This window comes from Sander vitreus, chromosome 5, assembly GCF_031162955.1.
Source record: "Sander vitreus isolate 19-12246 chromosome 5, sanVit1, whole genome shotgun sequence".
NCBI lineage: Eukaryota > Metazoa > Chordata > Actinopteri > Perciformes > Percidae > Sander > Sander vitreus.
Genome location: NC_135859.1, coordinates 23,590,580 through 23,608,227, shown reverse-complemented (window position 1 = coordinate 23,608,227; position 17,648 = coordinate 23,590,580). Strand labels below are relative to the sequence as shown.

The following is a 17,648-nucleotide window of genomic DNA, read 5'->3' as shown; positions in this document are numbered from 1 at the left end:
TAGGCTAATTCACTCAGTGTTTAAACAATCATGATGTTAATATGCAGCACTTCAAAAAGCTTCAATACACAGTATAACTTTAAAATTAGCATGGCAGTGAGAAAAGAGAGAGCAGTCATACAATACTTAACTAATAACTGCTGTTCTGAGGAGTAAAAACACATTAGGCCAGAGAGGCGGCTGGGCAAAATATTAGTCAATTACTACAAGTGGACACGCAGCATAATATTTGTGTGTGGCCCCACAAGAATGTGGTAGCAAGTAAAGACAGAAACACCAATATATAGGCTGATATTAGCTCATCAGATAGATTTGTATCAGTGTATATGTTGAGTGGTTGAAATAGTTAAGGTGAAGAAACGGTTAAGTTTATTTTTAAGCTGCTGATTATGTATACAACCATATACATCCTTGCCACCTGAGGGAATATATTGCTCCTCAGCTTACATACAACAACTAATACAAAATGTAATTGCCTTTGGAAAAACAAAGTTCTACATATACAGTGAGCAAAATAAAGCTTTTTTGGGGGGCATCTCTAAACTTTGAGCCCACATGAGACCAGGCTTCTCCTTGAGAATGAGTTATTATAGCAATTTAACTTGGATTACTAGCAGCGAGCTTTGTGAGACCCGAAGCTAACTGATAACAGGCAGGAGAGGAGGTGGTCAGGGAGGTATGGAGGTGTTTTCTGTCCTCGTTTAGCACCTGAGGTGAGAGCAGCGGAGCAGAGGCACCATTGGATGGAGAAAGTTAAAAGATTAGAGTACAAGCGCAAAGCTGTATAAACATTGAAGAAGCTCTTCCTCAGTGAACAAAGCTGTAGTCAGAGAGAGGATTTTATACCAGTGTGGAGGTCGTAGTGGTTTTACTGGGCTGGTAGGTCAACTTCCTTGCGGCACAGGTAGGCATAAGAACTTATTTGGATGTATTCTGTATAGCTTATTGTAGCCAGTTACAGTGTTCCTTACATTTTCTGATAAAATAGTGTGAAATAATGTCTGTATCCCAAGAAAGCAAGGAAGATGATAGTGTGCGTTTCGAACCACAGTTGGGTAAAGGTGAAGTACAAAAGCAGCATACAAAACAAAAAGAGAGATAGTCCACAGTGAATATTCCAAGCTCCCAAAAAATGTTTTTGTTTCAACGAACAAGGTGGTATTATATACATAATGTTTATTTGGTTTACAGTTTGGCTATTTTGGTTTTACTCTAATGTATTGTCTTGAATATTATGGTTATTATTTCATCTTGTATTCATTTTTGTCTAAGTAACTGTACCTAAGTTGACAAACGAGGCCTACTGCATGTGTGGTGATAACGAATGAGTGGTTTCAGGATGGGAGAGGATGTGTTCATGTTGTAAACTGTATGTTTTGTATTTTCTTTAAAAAAAAATAAATAAAATGGTTTGTTTGAAAAAAGGAAGCTGTGTCTGTCTTCCCATGTCAATGTGCTTTGATTGTTTTTCTCCCTTGATGCAGTTTCAGTTTCACATATACTGACTCTCGAGGCTCTTCAAAGTCATTTGACTTTTGCTGTTTGGTCCCTTTGGAAGTTGATCCATGAAAAATCACATTAACAGTCACGCTGCAAAAGGGCCCAGCAGTGCTATTCTGTACCTTGTAGGAACGCAGTTCCTGCTCCTCCATGTCACAGTCAGAGTCGCTGTGATAAGGGTCATCAGTGGTGGTCCAGGACAGAGCGCCCTCCTTCTTCCAGAAATCACAGATAGGAACGTCTCTGGGAATCTACAAAAAATGGAGGGTAAAACAGACAGCAGCATGTCAGATTTAGGGTTAGTCTGTGACTGACTTCAAATACTGAGTGTTCGAGTCATATATGCACATTTTGTGTTCAATGTAACAAGTTTCATTACAAAATAAAATATCAAGTCTGACACCTGACATTACACAATAAACTGTTCTGCCTGTCTGTGATTGATTTCACTAAGCTTGTATTATTGTCAGTTGATGGTGGGTTTCTGTTTTATTAATCCTGTTTGTTCTTTTTATTTTGTTTCAGTTATTCTCCTAACTTGAAAAAAGGGATTTGCAGAGAAAATGGCGACCAGATCCTTTTAGGTTTTTTTAATAAAAAAAATTAACTGGAGGCAATGTATTTTACAAAACAGTAAGGCATTAAATTATGTACGTTTTAGATACAATTTTTTAGAAATGTGTACATTTATCTTACTTCTTCCATGATCAGGATGCCACAGCGTACCAGACTGTCAACTGCATCCAGAGCGAAACTCTGGGATGACTGACAGGGCTAGAGAGAGAGAGAGAGAGAGAGAGAGAGAGAGAGAGAGAGAGAATAATGGGTAAGCTCAAATGTGAAGAAAGGTTAGACGGGGAGACAGCTGACAGAGAGCATGAGATGTGTAGTAGAGATGTAACCGAGATCACAGGAGAATGAAAGATGACCGGCAGGAAGATGAGACCAGGAGCGATATCTTTCGGAGAGAAATGGGGTGAGAAACAGAGCTGCAAGCAGAAGAGACAAGAAAGAGCAGCTGCCAAAATGAAAGCTGAGCAAACAGAGAAAGGAATAGTATATCTGGCTCAGAGTCGGAGCCCTTTAAGTCAGTCTGATGGAAAACACACACACACACCCCTCTCTCTCTGCCTTAGACAGAGGCAGCAGAGAAGGATGAATGGCTGTTCAGCTTCATTAAACTTCCATTGAATGAGACACACTAGATGTGTTTGTGTGTGTGCGAGCAATATCAATCCATACTCACTGGCATGAAGCCCGGAGGCAGGAGATGGCAGAGCTGCAGGGCTCTCTCCATCAGCTCGGACTGGCAGAGCACCACATCAAACTCCATGTCACTGTTGTCCTGCTCTCCGTCCACCCCGTCACTCCTCAGCCTGCTGCTGACACCACTGCCGACCACCTCGCACAGCATAGCAGACACTGCGCACGCTAAGAACAAACTCGCACATAAACATTTGATCATTGGCTCTAATTCCTTATACACACTGTGAGAAATCTAGTGTTTGGTATTAACAATAAGCAGGTTTTTGTCTTTATCTTAGCAAAATATTTTATAATGTTACTGTTTGGGGCGCCCGGGTAGCTCATGTTGTAGAGCGTGCACCCATATATAGAGGTTCACTCCTCGACGCAGCAGCCGCAGGTTCGACTCCGACCTGCGGCCGTTTGTTGCATGTCATTCCCCCTCTCTCTCTCATGTATTCTGTCCTAAATATGTTGAACACCGGACAAAGTCTTTAGCTAATGGATCAGTTGATGAGATTTTGCCGATAAGCAGGGTTTTTGCCATTTTGTTTTTTATTTTATTTATATTTTGTATCCCTATTATCCTGCTTTCATGTGATGGTGGGAAAGTCTTGACATCCAGATTGTTCGTGCCCCTAAACAGAGTCACAGATTTTGTCACAAAATCAAACCTGGAAGACAAACCATTATGGATGCTTTAGGAGATTTGAGTTGATTAAGTGTCCTTAGATTAGTCCATAGATTTGCTACAATATTACCAGTGGTGGAAAGTAACTAAATACATTTATTCACTGTACTAAGTTACAATTTTGAATTACTTGTAATTTACTTTTTTTTCATTTACTGCTCCTTCACTACATCTTTGAGGGAAATATTGTATTTTTGAATCCACTACATTTATCTATAGTTACTGGTTTGCAGATTCAGATTAACAATACAAAATATAATCAACCAATAAATAATGATGTATTATAAGTTAAGGTAAAACTTTATTGATCCCCAGGGAAAAATCACAAGCAGAATATAAGGTAATTCAAGTTAGAAACCTTTACTAGCTGCAACATTAAATAGATGAAAATATTAATGCATCACTAATTATATAATATAGTCCAATTATATGTTTAAATGTAAAATTCTGAATACAGAACTTTTACTTGTAACAGTATTTCTACACAGTGGTATTAGTACTTTTACTTAAATAAAAGATCTGAGTACCTTATCCACTACAGGATATTACACAACAAAATATAATTACCTCAATATAGCGGATTTAACCTATTTTTACTGCTTAAGGTTAGCGTCCATGTTGTAATCTACAAAACACAGGCTTTCAGCAGTTCAAAGCCCCCTGCCCACTAGCTCTACTTCTTATACAACCAAAACAAGTCATGCAGAAATAATGACTCATGCAGGCAGAGTAGCTTCCTGTAATTCAAAACAACACATTTGTAGGCTTTCTGCCATTAGATGATTGCCATATATTACTTATACACATCATGCTGTTTCTAGCCTCGCACTGCCAGACCTATCTCCACAGTGTTGTGGAGTAAGGTCCAACTCATCCACACAACTCATTCCAGGGTACGAGAAAAAAAAACGTTTTGAGTTGTTTGCATTTCTTTAAATCAAATCACAATTGTCTTGGGCGCAGTATGTTCTGAACAAGCTGTGGTATTATTAAATGAAGTTAACTGTTAACACAATACAGTAACAGGAGCTATTATAAATTAGCTGGATAAATGGTTAAACGTAATAAAAATCTTACCTGTGTATCACCGTGTGTACTTTGTCCACAGCAATCCCGCCAATCGACCCCGAAACGTCCCAGTTAGAGAGTAAATGCCGTAAACATATTCTTTTTAAATCTTTACAATCATTCACCGAAAGAACCAAGCAGGGCTGCCTTGAGGCACGATCCAAATTTTCAGCATGTAGCTTGCTAGCTCAAATTTTGTCGTGTCCCTATTGAAAGGGATTTTGAGAACGGCAACACACAGAGAGCAGAAGGTGAGAGCAAAGCCTGACATCCGGCGCGTGAGCCAAGCGCCGGATGTCAGGCTTTATCCTGGAAATGTACTTCCGTTGATGCAGACTATGCCGTTTCCAACCCTATCGCCAAACAAGAACGCCAAAATTGGGAGATTCTGCAAAAACCCTGGATTACTTTTTGATGCCAATGTTTAAAATTCTCAATATCTGCGCTTGGCAGCTACAGTGTGGTTAAGGCTAGTGAAAGATTGTGGTTATGGTAAATAAGCTTTGGTTAGGGTATAATCAAGTTTAAGCAACAAAAACCCTTGGTTGAGGTTAGGGTTAATAAAGTATTGTCTTGCTCAGTGACACTTCAGCAGGGCAGCTGTTAACTCTCTAGTAGGAGACTTGATTTTAGTTAGTTCAAACTTGAACTCTAAATGAGATCAAGATGCCTTTTACAAATGAGACCCAAGGACAAACTACACTCAGTGTCCGGTTTAGTTAAGGTACACCTAGCTAAAACTAATGCAGTCTAATTCAACATTCCTGCTGTCTTTCTGGAATTTAGAAGTATTTAAAGGCAGACTGTAACCATAGACTGTAAAAAGACTGTAACCTAAAGAAGGCCTGGTTTGGGGTAAATCTGAGTCTTTTAGTTGAAATATGGTCTCAAATCATTCTGCTGTCTAATTTCCTACCTAACTCACGTATTACAGGGGGATCATTTAATTTATCATCTCTATCTACACATCACACATATTGACACAACTGGAAATCAGGGGACAATATCATACAAGAACTGACAGAAGAAACAGTTGAAACCAGCTAAAGAACATAGCCTTCTTTTTAGGTTTAGTGGATAAAAAAAATTAGCTGCTGCATGTACAGTGCCCTGACACTGTTCAATGCTTAGCATGCCCTTAAACAGTCTGAATACTAAGTACTTTAAAAATGTCATGTTTCAAACTGATTTTCCATAGCAACATGCCAACAGTCAGTACCACGGCCAAGGCCTCCTACGAAAAATAAGGCGTCTGTAGAACATAGGGTCTCAAGATGATATTTAGGTTGAAGTGTTCAAGGAAAAGTTTTGTCAGCTACTCAAATACTTGCATGCAAAGTCACTCACCACCAACAGCTTCTGAAATAAAGGTGTGTGTGACAATCTGGGCCTGGAGGGTGAGGTGAAGAGTGGCAGCAAGAGAAGTACAGGGCACAATAAAAGGGTCTTTCCTAGAAGGAGGGAGACATGGACAATAATGGAGAAAGAGGCTTCACTGAACGGGAAATTGGATTTTTGATAAGCAACACAACTTTGCTGTTCAGCGCTTATCAATGTTCATCTTTGTTTTTCAGAAAACCAACCTAGATGGCACTGCAGCTATGATGAGGTGAGGGGCTAGCAGGGAGAGGGAATGGTGGACAACCTCCCCCAAACTTCCCCCGAAACCGACGTCTTTGTTCCTGAACAACAGCTCCTCCGTGAGCCAGGCCACATCACGACACAGAACAGAAGCGCTCACACCCTGTGGAGGTGAAGGATGGAGTTTTGTTCCAAAATGAGACGTGAGCATTAACCATCTGGTGGTGTTAGTTAGCGACTGGTGGGTATGACTCAGAAAATCACTGTCACACGCTAATAAACTTGCACAAAAAACAATTCTGTTTATGAGCCTCTTAGAGTATTGATGGAGCCTTAGAGGGGCAGGGGAAGATTTTAATTCTGACAGCACCCAGGTGTAAATTGCTCAGCAAACACGCCAACACAGAGATGATGCATGTACCTTGCGGTGTCTGTAAAGCAAAAGACTGGACACCAGACTGGTGGACATCACAGCCGTGCAGGAGGCTGCAGCTAGAAATAGAGCGCACGCACGCACGCACGCACGCACACACACACACACACACACACACACACACACACACAGCAATTTGCATACCATTAAACAAAAGCTTATAAAGATTTGTTACGATTCAGCAGGGGAAAATAATCCTGGACCTACAGAAGATGAGGTGGAGGATGATGGCGATGCTGAGGTCTCTCTCAGGATGAGTTGAGTCTTTGAGTTCAGCTGCATAATGAGAAGGCGGCAGAAGCCACGACATCCTCCTCCCCCCAAACACACTGTCAGTTCTTGAGTGAATAAAAGTGAGATGAGGAAAGAAGGTTGTCAGAAAATTTACAGAAATGTGACTTTAGGTCGTCTCAACTGACTTATACTTAAAGTTATGATCCTTATCGACAATACCCATTTAATGTATTTACATTAAGGTATTACCTCTCTATTGGCTCGAGGCCCCCTCCACGACCCTCAATAATAATCGGGTATAGCTAATAGATGGATGAATGTATGGATTACCTCTCTATATAGCTGTTTTCTTGGTTAGTGGTGGAGTCTGCCAATCCCACACTGGGTTCAAGCACAATTTTATTTTAATGATTTCAGCCTCATTGTAGAACTGTAACAATTCCAAATTTTGCTGTACAATTAATTGTCTCAAAAATAATTGCAATTAACAATATAATTGTCTCTTTCAGTCAAGTTCAAAAACATTTATTTGTTTATTACTTTTTTAAAACAAATTAAAGTTTTAAATGAATTCCAGAATACATCTTTTGGTTATATCACCGTTATGTGACCGAGATAAGGTAGTAACACAGTACACAGCCTATGAAGTAAAAGCCTCTTTATTATCATAAAAAAAAAAAATCTAACTGTATTGTAATTTTTGTTAGGGTTCGTTTGTAATAAAACGTGTATAGGGTCAAGTGCCAACAACTAGCATAGTTTTAGCTCAACAGTCCGACCAATAATCACTTATATAATTACAATTTTGCATATCCAAACAAAATCAACAATTACCATCAACAGTCATACCTTAGGACCTTAGTTAATTGTGGTTAAACAAAGAAGCCACGATTATGTAAAAATATTGACAATTAGACAATTATGTAGTAATTGTTACACGCCTACCTCATTGCTTACTGTTCCCTGTCTTTACACTGAGTCAGAGCTGAGTAAGTTACTGTTGATGCAAACCAAACATCCTGCTTCATATTAAATGTGTTACACTGGCGAAACATAGGCTTTTACTCTAAAGAAGCCATAGAAAACTAAATGTATTTGCCACTGTGGTCAGCACTAACCGCGTTTTTTTTGCGGATATTTTGACAACGTATCAGTTTTAAATATTAACAAGAGATGGAGGATGAAGAGTTGCAGGTGACACGTTGCACACCTCCAACTCCTCAGCAAGGTAACCAACTTTTTACTAAACAAAAGTTTGTTTGGATACTGTACACAAGTTGCTCTTCTGCTTTCTGACAAAGTAGCTGCACATGGAGTGTTTGCTAAATTAAACCACACTTGCTGATACCACAGTAATCACAGCTGTCGCAAAATCAAACAGGACTACACTACACTATTACAACTTTAAATAAGGGTAACACAGTCGGCAAACTTTAAGAAAAGATCCACTGTTGGACTTGTGCCATCAGATTGTGTTGCATCAAATTAGATTCATTGTCAAGGGAGTTGCAAAAAGAAAAGAGACCAAAGAGAAAGAGAAACCAAGTGTTTACACCAGTGCATGGGTTTTGCCTGTTTGTTTTTTAAGGAGTCAATTTTGTTTACATAAAAATAAAATATACAGCTATAGGTTAAGTTGAAATTGTTTCAGGTATTATCTATAATTTAAATCAATTGAGTCTTTAGAGCGAGTTTTGGGGGGGAACTATTACATTATACTTAGACTAACTTATAATCACATTATAATTAGGGCTGTCAATCGATTAAAACATGTAATGTAATTAATTACATACTCTGATTAATTAATCAAAATTAATCGCATACATAATTAACGATACCTGAACCAATACTTTTTAAGAAAGTAAAAAAAGAAAAGAAAAAAAAGGGGACTAAACAACATTTGGTGACATTAAAGAACGGCTTGTTTATTGCTAAGGCCATATGGTCAACATTAAATGATTTAATAATAATGTATAACAATAACTTATTTCACTAGTAAATTGCTGTTGAACGACAAAAACAACCACCAGATGGTAAAGGACATTTACAATAACTTCAAATGCACCATGAGGCTGTAGTTTACCAGTTTCATTGAACGCACCGTCTGTGTTGTTTCTCCGACGGCAGCTACAGATTGTTACATACCTGTGTTGAATCCTCTACAGTAAAACACAGTCACACTTTACACCGTTTAGCGTTAGCTGTCAGCATTGTAACCGTGTTTAATCCAGCTACTAGCTAGTGGTAGGCTAACGTTAGCTGCTGTTGAGTATTGTGTTAACTAGCGTCACATGCAGCGGGGTTTGTGTTTCCTGTAACGTTTGTTTCAGAGCAGCAGAGAGAAGCGCAGACATATCAGTGGCACCAGATTGTCGTCTGTATGCAAACATCAATATGGAATGGATTAATCCACGTTAATTTTTTTAACGCGTTATTTTTTCTCAGATTAATTAATCGAAATTAACGCGTTATTTTGACAGCCCTAATTATAATACATTATGAAATGATTATAATGTATTACTGCTATGAAAATTATAATACACTAATTTTGTATAATGTCAAAATACAAAATACAAATACAAAAATAATGTCAGTTGGTGACCCGCAATTATGAAGTATTGAGTATACTTGACCTTGATGACCTGATAAAATGTGTTATAATTATTGTTATAAAACATGAATGAATATGAATATTAATGAGTGCTATATTTATACAGTGCTATAAGCAGGTTAAAACACATTATAAGGATGTTTATAATCATAGACATGGGCGTAATAGAAAGTGTTGCCGAAATAAAATTTATTTTCACAAAAGACCTGAAATGATGAAGGCACCTGCAAATGACAAGGTAGTACAAAATGCAAATCATACTTTGGTGTTCATTTTTACCTCTTTACTTAAACTTACAAAATGAACCAAAGCACTGAGGAAGCTCTTGGGTAGATAATGAGAATATGAAACAAAATTTTAATCATAAACCTAAAAGAAATCAGTTGTGAATTGAAATGAAACACTATTCCTAAGCTTGTTTACAAGATATTTAGTCAATGCTGATCTATAGAGGTAACAAATCAAGTAGTAATCAAGTATATACTATTGGCGTCCGCTAAGAAAATGGAAAGGCTTCATTTCATTATATTATATAAAGTTTTCATTAATTATCAACTCACCCTCATTTGTGGCTCAGGAGAAGGACAATGAGCTGTATTTCCAGTAAACTCTTAATGACCATTATGAGAGTTCAGTGGATCCTTTAACACCATATTTCAGAGAGATAAAAGGAACATGCGTTTGGGTAAAATAGCACTGTAGACTCAGGCATTTTAGGTGCATACAAGCGTGTAAAACAGCAGCTACATCACTCAAAAACGGAGGCGTGTGCAATACATTTTATGAGCTGCTTATCTGAGGCTTCACTGGAGTGATATGAGTGTGTTATTTATGTGTTAGCGAGATATACGGTAGTGTATCAGAGAGAGCGTGTCATATCTGTCACATAATTCCTCTCAAACAAATAATAAACTGAGTTAAATGTATGTATTTGAGGAATTTTCATTTGTCAAATATACACTGCATATACTGTCATTAATAATTCTTTTTTTATTCCAGCACCATTTGCACTTTTGCATTGCACTATTGTACTACTGGTTACAATCCTCACAGAGCGTTTAGTCTACATGTGAATGCATGTGTATGTGACATCCTTATATCTGTACATATTAGTCAAATGTTTATGTTTACCTTGTTCAGCTTTGTTGTCCTTGTTTTAGTCATATGTCTATTTCTGTGTATGTACATAGAGAGCAACAATAAGCCAGATGAAAATCCCTTGTATGTGTTCACACTTACTTGGCCATTAAAGCTGATACTGATTTTAATTCTCATTACAGCATCCCTCACATTCGCTGCATTTTAAACAAAAAAGACACTTCAGCAGCCAAACAGAATGGGTAAGCATGGTAGAGACAGTGTTACATACAGGACAATGTTAATGAGTTAATTTGTTTGATGTATGTTTTTCTTGAGGTCTCCTCAAGTTGTTTTGTTAACTGTTTTGTCTAATTGTGAATGTATTGTATATGTTTGTCTTTAAGGACCCCCTCGAAAACGAGATGCTACATCTCAAGGGGTTATTCCTAATAAAAAGAAAGAATTTCCTAATGAGGTAGACATGCACAAAGAACCAAAACTACTCACACGCTGATAACCATCCTCTACCTCTTCTCATCTATCATTTCCCATCTATTTCACTCCTGCGGTTTATTTTTTCTGCATCCCGCTCTCTCAGAAGAATTAAACACTTTGCTTGTCAGATGCCAAGTAGAGATTGAGCGAGGATGTTATTTTCTTTCTGTTATCTTTTTCACTGGCAGACAGTGTAATGTTGATGGTAATTGGACCGAGTCTAAGAGGATGAAAACTTTCATCAGAGCTTTTGCATATTGTCTGTGCCAGATTCAAGGTTTAGAGGAAAGTTTATCTTCAAAGTTTAAGAGAAAGTAACTTTTCAATTTCACAGATGTTAGCTAAAACACAATGCAAATCTGTATTCCATTGTGGTTTGTTCACAAACAGTAGAACACTCACTTGAGCATATAGGTATGCACACAGGTGGTTTGATTACCTGTTGTTGAGGATAACAGGCAGCAACAGGTCCTGTAGAGGGAGCCATTCATCTACTCTGCACCTCCCTGACTCGCACATCTCCTGCACGCGCGCGCGCGCGCACACACACACACACACACACACACACACACACACAAATATGGATGCACACATGCACTCTCAAATAGCTACAAAGTATAATCTCTAAATCATTCAATATTGGTACTCTGGTAAACTAAGTGAGGAAAATTAGACCAAGTTTGCATTAAAACATTTAATTCCAACTATTTTTGCTGCAGCCCATTCCTTTGTTATTATTGTCATGTAATAACCTTCAGTTCCACTCAGTTGCTAGATTTTGGGTACACCTATAACAGTCCTGCAATAAATGCTACTTTCATGAAGGCTATAATGCTCAGTTTTTGTTGAAACTGTTTGAGAGTGTTGATTCAACTTTATGATCATTTTGGAGGCTGCAGTTTGTGGTTCTCTCAAACTATATTGCATTATATTGATAGATATTTCTGATCCTGTACCTTTAACTATGCTTCACAGCTGGGAGCAAATGGTAGCTATGGTTAAACAAACTTTGACCAACAACAAAGCTCCCAAACCATGCCTGAAACCATAGGACAAACGAATGGAAAAAATCCTGTTTGCCAAATGCAACTACAGAAGCCTACAAGTGACCAGAACCCCGATGCAGACTATCATGCCTCTGCCAACAGGATAAATCACTCAAATACACATAGCTGTAATCTTTCCAGACCAAATTTGTATGGCAGTAAATATTCAGGTCAAGAAATGCAACACTGTGATTCTTTGGGAAGTTGGGCTCAAATTGAACATGCTGCTGTTAAGCAAATGAGAAACCCTGTACCATCAGTTGCTCCCAGTCAGTATTCAATCAGGGAAGGAAACACCATTTTTTTGGTTGAACTGCTCACAACTCATGCTCACTTTAAGTCTATTACCAGTGATGATGTGTCAAATGTAGACATTGCTTCATTTTAAACCACTTTAAACGATAAGCTTTGATGATATGCTCTTTCTGCTGTGCACCTTGAGAGAAAAGGGCTGAGCGAAGTGGATCCTCACACTTCCTCCTGTTCTCATCCAGAGAAGAGACCAAAACCACTGCAGCACAGAGCTTAAGCCAACCTGTAAATATACACACACACACACACACACACACACACACGAGTGATACATACAAAGAGTTGGCAACTATATCATACTAAGGCCTTGCCTTTAGGAGGGACATTACAGCAGCAATACCACTAATGAGCAGGATCTACGATGAGCACTAAGGTAAATAGCCAGTCTGAGTGTAGGTACGAGAACTGGGTGTTCAGTACTGCATGTGTACTGTGTGTGAACGACAATACAAAATGATGAGGCGAGGACCTTATTATGGCAATTAACCGAAAGAAACACCCACTCTCCAGTATCGTCTCAAAGTGCAGATAACAGAGGGCAAGACTAATGGAGACTAATAATCGCAGTTGCTTTGAAAAAAATTAAATGCAAACCTAAACTAATCAACCAGCGCTGGCCAGTGAGAAATTAGAGAGCAAAGTTGTGAAACAAGACTTCCAAAGCTGTACTGTGAATCATCACTGGCAGTTTTATTTTCCCTCTGAACCAGTTGTATGACACTGTGGGGCCCCCCCCTCAGACAAAATCGAGATAACTGCACCCCCCACCATAATATGATTGATACTGAAGACAACCTAAAAACCTTGTAATTTCTGGATTCATAAGGAGCGTCTTTGTGCATCGCACAGTTTGAAAACCACTGCTCTAAACAAAACCTGTTCACGTGCTCAGGACATTACAGAAGGCTCTTATCAAGTGCCGTTTGTGTGTCCTTGTACAGTAAGTGTGTGTTTACACGCATCCACCTGTGTGATGATCTTGGGCACACAGTCGTAGGAGATGCCCACAGGGACCAGACTGACATCGGGGACAGATCCCTCTTTGATGAGTTGTCTGATGCGAGCCAGCCACTGGCCACCTAGGCCAGACTCCGCTGACACACCAACACTTATCGCCTGACCCTCATGTAGCAGCTCACGTACCAGCTGAGGAGGGAGGAAAGAGAAAGATGGCAGAGACAAAGGTCTGAAAATTCTTGGCAGTACGGGAGCAATTAAAATAAAATGCCTGTCATGCATTTTTTAAATAAACAGAGGAAAGAGAAGTCAATATGCAGGAAGCAGGCAGGATAAAGAGCAGAAATAAAATGGGATGGTGGGAGACACTTCATGACATTCAGAGATACTTCCCTTGCCCAGAGTACTGTTTTTAACATACAGAGAAGGAAAATTCAATTACCATTGAACAGCAGCTAAGCAGGCCTACACTCAATAAACAATAAAGGTCTATTAGCATTGAAATACAACCAATAAACAAGCCTGCTTCCACACGAACAGCCAATATGCTTACTCACATAAACGGTCAATGAAAAAAAAAAAAAAACTACTTGCTGCGTCACTCATAAACAACCTGTTTATGTTCCACTGTGGCTGAGGTCTTGTAGATTAATGCCAGACTGAGACGTTTTAATGAGCTGCATAGCACAATATTGATCTTAATAAAGCCAGTAACTCCTCCAAATGAAATAGATATTTAGGCAAACTGAGTACAAAGAAGGTACTAGAGGAAAGTGTGAGAAGCAAGAGAGGAGAGATAGGACAGTATAGGAGGGAGACATTAATACAGACCACATACATCTCCAAAATAAAGCCAAAAAACAAATTACCTTCCGATTAAAATAGAAATAACCTGCTAAGAACTGCCAAGCTACCCACAATCAAATTAACCACCATTCTTCTCCTTTCTACGCCCTCTTCTCATTTGTCACTCCAGCCAACTCCAAATCTGCAATCTCTATAGCAAAACTCAAGCCCCATGGTAATTTTGAAAATGAATAGAGTGTGTGAGAGTGGGATGAAGCTGGGGAACAAGGGAGAGGGGGGGAAAGACAGGTAGGATTCTGATTGAGGAGTGGACTGTGATAACACTCCACTGTGGAGTACAACGAAAGGTGTGTATGTGAGTGAATGTATGAATTGTACCGAATGCACAAACGCTAAACAGCCAAATTACAAGGACAGGTATCTTTCGCTTACCCTGCAATTTTATATAATTACCTGCTGTCTGTGAAGGTTTTTTCAGCAAAATGCATTAGCAACATGTTTTCTGATACGTGGCGCAGTGCTTTGTTCCCATCTACTAGTAAACAGACTGTATTTGGGTTCACATTCACAGCTAATGAGAACTGCTCCAATTGTCGGGCTGCAAAGGTTTGTACCAAGAGGGTGTTTTTATGGTTGGTGCCTCTGGGAAAAGGGTACATGAAACCTGGATTCGCTTTTGACTGTTGAAGGGGTAATTTGCATGTGTAAACGGTTGTTGAAAGTCTTGCGTGGCTTAAAAGTGTGGTAGTTACTGTACTTAAGCAATGCCACTTAAGTACATTTTATTTTGAAGTCCCTGTACGTACCAAGTACAGTGGTGGACTGGTAGCTGGAGAGGTGCCAGTACTGGTAACTGGATAGGTGCCAGTACACCAAGCCCCCAACAGTTCTTTCCATGGGCAGCCCCCTCACTCTGACATCTCTCCATTTAATGCATGTATTCACCCTTTGCAAACACGTCACACGACCACGTGACGGCGCCATGATGGACGGCGGAAGCACAGGCTAAACAGTAGTAGACGAGCGGAAAGTTTCAATCAGTTTGAAATACGTAACACTAAATAAACTGTATTTATATGGCTTCTTCTATTGAACAACAAGTTGTCGTGCCGTTATCGGTCAAGGTAGGGCATCTGGTAGGTGCTCACAAAGAGCGGTATTTGGAGAAGTTGGAGATAGCAAGATTGGATACCGACCCTTAATTCGTTCTCCCTCCGTTTTCACGGACCTCATTAAATCACCGAGTCTGCCACCGATCTGTACCACTATGTGGTAAACGGGGTATCCCCATATACTGGTGGTGGGTTACAGGTACGCGATGCTACGCAAACGGCGGGGGAGGTAATAATGGCAAAGATAAGACATCAATCTAGAGTTTATTTTGTATTAACATCTATTCTTTACTTAAGTAAATATTTATATAACACGTAGCCCATGTTTTTAGAGGACATGGTCGGGTGTGGCTACCCACATACTGTTGTTCACTGGGTGTGCCAATGCAACTTCCTAGTTAATGGATGCCTGAAGACATCCCAGCTCTGGGAAGTGCAGTCATTAATTATCTATCACACGTTAATCCATGCAGTAAATCACGGAGTGTCTATGATCAGTAGAAACCACACATAATTGTAACATCTAGCCATCTTCTTATCTGTGATTATATTCGCTGTGTTCTATGTTTAGATTTGACCGGTGGATATTATGACGCGATGGGCAGCAGCTAGCAAGCAGTCCAAAGCTAGCTGCAGCTAGCTCGTCAGCTAGCCGGTGTAGGAGCGCCGCAGACCCGCATTTAACTCGTTTTTGAAGCTAATTTCCATGCCATGTCGTCTTTAATTTAACCGATATTTTTTGTATGTGTGTTAAGTTAAATGATCAAGGTAACAGCTTTCTTTTTTGGATATGTAGCTAGGTCAGTGAAAAACCGATGTTAGCTAGTTATGTGGGTCATCATCGGGTTGGACCTGTTAGCAGGACAGCTGGTTAGCACGGCAGCTAGCTGGTTGAGGATAATTTTATTTATCACTCATTTAAAACAGAAAGGCAATACATACACATGCTTGTGTTGGTGAGGATTACTCTGCATGCTTGTGTTGGTGAGGAGTACTCTGCAGATTGTGAATGTGAGAACACAAACACGAACGAAAACGTACGTGTTTAGCTTGCCGTCCATCTACAGCATAGCTCTTCCGCCGTCCGTCATGGCGTCCATAATTCGCGCGAGTGGAGCGTGACGTCAAGTGCAAAGGGTGAATAGGTCCAAGGCCTGTGTGTGTGTAACTGAAACGAGTGAGTGTAAAGGAGTGTAAAAATGTAAGTATGTCATCTTCTTCTTAGTTAATAGACAGTGATACCTAAAACTAAATCTGTGTATAGGGCTGAAAATGTTCGTGTGTCGGTCGGTTGGTCGGTCCACCACTTTGGTCCAGACTGAAATAATCTCAGCAACTATTGGATAGTTTGCCATGGCATTTGATACAACTATTAAATAACTATTAAAGTTCTCCTTTAATGGTCCCCAGAGGATGAATACTACTGTACTGACTTTGGTGATCCTCTGAACATTAATCTAGTGCCACCATGAGGTTGACATTTGATTTTTCACAGTAGAAAGTGCTGCTATACTCTATTACAGTCAGTCCCTGGCTGCAACGGACGGTACAGAGACAGCGAGAGTGGAACACAGATGCGGAAAAGCTGACCAATCAGAGCAGAAAAAGACAGAGCTTTTTTGGCAGTGTATGGTTGCCATGGTGTTCCCGGCCCGAGGTGCGTGAGCCATAAAATGACGTCGCCACGTCTGTCGTTTCCAGCGCGAAGGCTCCACACCTCTGAATTTTTGTAACTCAGCGCGTGCTGCGCTTTCATTGAACATGGTCGGTTTGGAAGACTGGCCGAGCAGGTTCGCCTCTACAAACATCTGCATGATTCTTCATGTACAGACCACAGGGAGTCACACGTCATATGTGGTCAGAGAGACACCACACTGGGAAAAGAAGAGGCATTTTGCTGGAAAGGGTAGAAAAACATGAGATCATTTTGTCAAAGCTAAAATAAATCCTCATGGAAAGATCTTAACATTGTTAGAGACACAGACAGTAATTTCGATTTGGAGATAATAAAATAAAAATTTGGACGTAATAAGTAGAGTAGATAAATGTTTGGCAGTACGTCTGTGTTTATCATAAATGTGTTTACTACTGTTGCCAATCAGCCTGCTTTCCTTTACTTCCGCTCTCTACTTCTTCTCTAGTACTTCTTGCTTATTTATAGATTTCTTTGTAAAATACTCGCTTTACGGAGAATACTGCAATGAACAAAGTGTTGAGCATAAATGACTCCATGCATTCTCGTAGCGTGCGCCATCTACGGAGACCTGCGCCGCACGGTGTCACGCATGAGTTTAACTGAAGCTTTAAAGAGACTAAAACAGAACGTCTCACACAGAGGGTGAATACAGGTACAACAGGCAAGGGCAGTATGAGAAAAATAAAGTGTGATCATGTTCTAGTAAAAACACAAAATACAAGTATATAAATTAGCATAATAGGTCTCCTTTAAGCATTCTAATGTTAGCATTCAGCTCAT

General features: G+C 39.6%; 1 protein-coding gene across 1 annotated transcript in view; it reads right to left on the bottom strand.

The window, feature by feature from the left end:
* Positions 1-17,648, bottom strand: part of gpat2 (glycerol-3-phosphate acyltransferase 2, mitochondrial) — a 30,192-nt gene that overhangs the window by 5,374 nt on the left and 7,170 nt on the right. The window contains exons 9-18 of the mRNA XM_078249763.1: positions 13,268-13,442; positions 12,421-12,527; positions 11,378-11,460; positions 6,726-6,856; positions 6,507-6,577; positions 6,088-6,248; positions 5,852-5,955; positions 2,747-2,931; positions 2,197-2,274; positions 1,623-1,751 (exon numbers count right to left, since the gene is read on the bottom strand). Of these exons, the coding sequence (XP_078105889.1) occupies positions 1,623-1,751; positions 2,197-2,274; positions 2,747-2,931; positions 5,852-5,955; positions 6,088-6,248; positions 6,507-6,577; positions 6,726-6,856; positions 11,378-11,460; positions 12,421-12,527; positions 13,268-13,442 (1,224 nt within the window). The remainder of the gene's footprint in view (positions 1-1,622; positions 1,752-2,196; positions 2,275-2,746; positions 2,932-5,851; positions 5,956-6,087; positions 6,249-6,506; positions 6,578-6,725; positions 6,857-11,377; positions 11,461-12,420; positions 12,528-13,267; positions 13,443-17,648) is intronic.